At 37.2% G+C, this 218-nt stretch overlaps 1 protein-coding gene across 1 annotated transcript in view; it reads left to right on the forward strand.

Annotated features, from left to right (window-relative positions):
• The window catches only part of EMH_0045630 (uncharacterized protein), a gene marked incomplete at both ends in the record, with an annotated part of 955 nt that overhangs the window by 187 nt on the left and 550 nt on the right, over positions 1-218 (forward strand). Inside the window, one exon of the mRNA XM_013496086.1 lies at positions 212-216. Within this exon, the coding sequence (XP_013351540.1) occupies positions 212-216 (5 nt within the window). The remainder of the gene's footprint in view (positions 1-211; positions 217-218) is intronic.

Genomic DNA, 218 nt, shown 5'->3' on the forward strand with positions numbered 1-218 from the left:
TGCTGCAGTGTTTGCTGCTCTTTGTTTTTTTCCGTAGAAAGAAGTGTACATACACCCCAGGTCACCACAGCATCTCTTTTTTTCCTTTTTTTTTTTTTCTCTCTTCTTCTCTCATTTATTTATAAATTTATAAATTTATAAATTTATTTATTTTCTGTTGTCTCGGTGTTTGCTGCTGCTGATGGAGATCGATGGCCGTCGCCGTTTACAGCAGCAGC

Source organism: Eimeria mitis, genomic scaffold, assembly GCF_000499745.2.
Source record: "Eimeria mitis Houghton genomic scaffold, Emh_scaff1905, whole genome shotgun sequence".
Classification (NCBI taxonomy): domain Eukaryota; phylum Apicomplexa; class Conoidasida; order Eucoccidiorida; family Eimeriidae; genus Eimeria; species Eimeria mitis.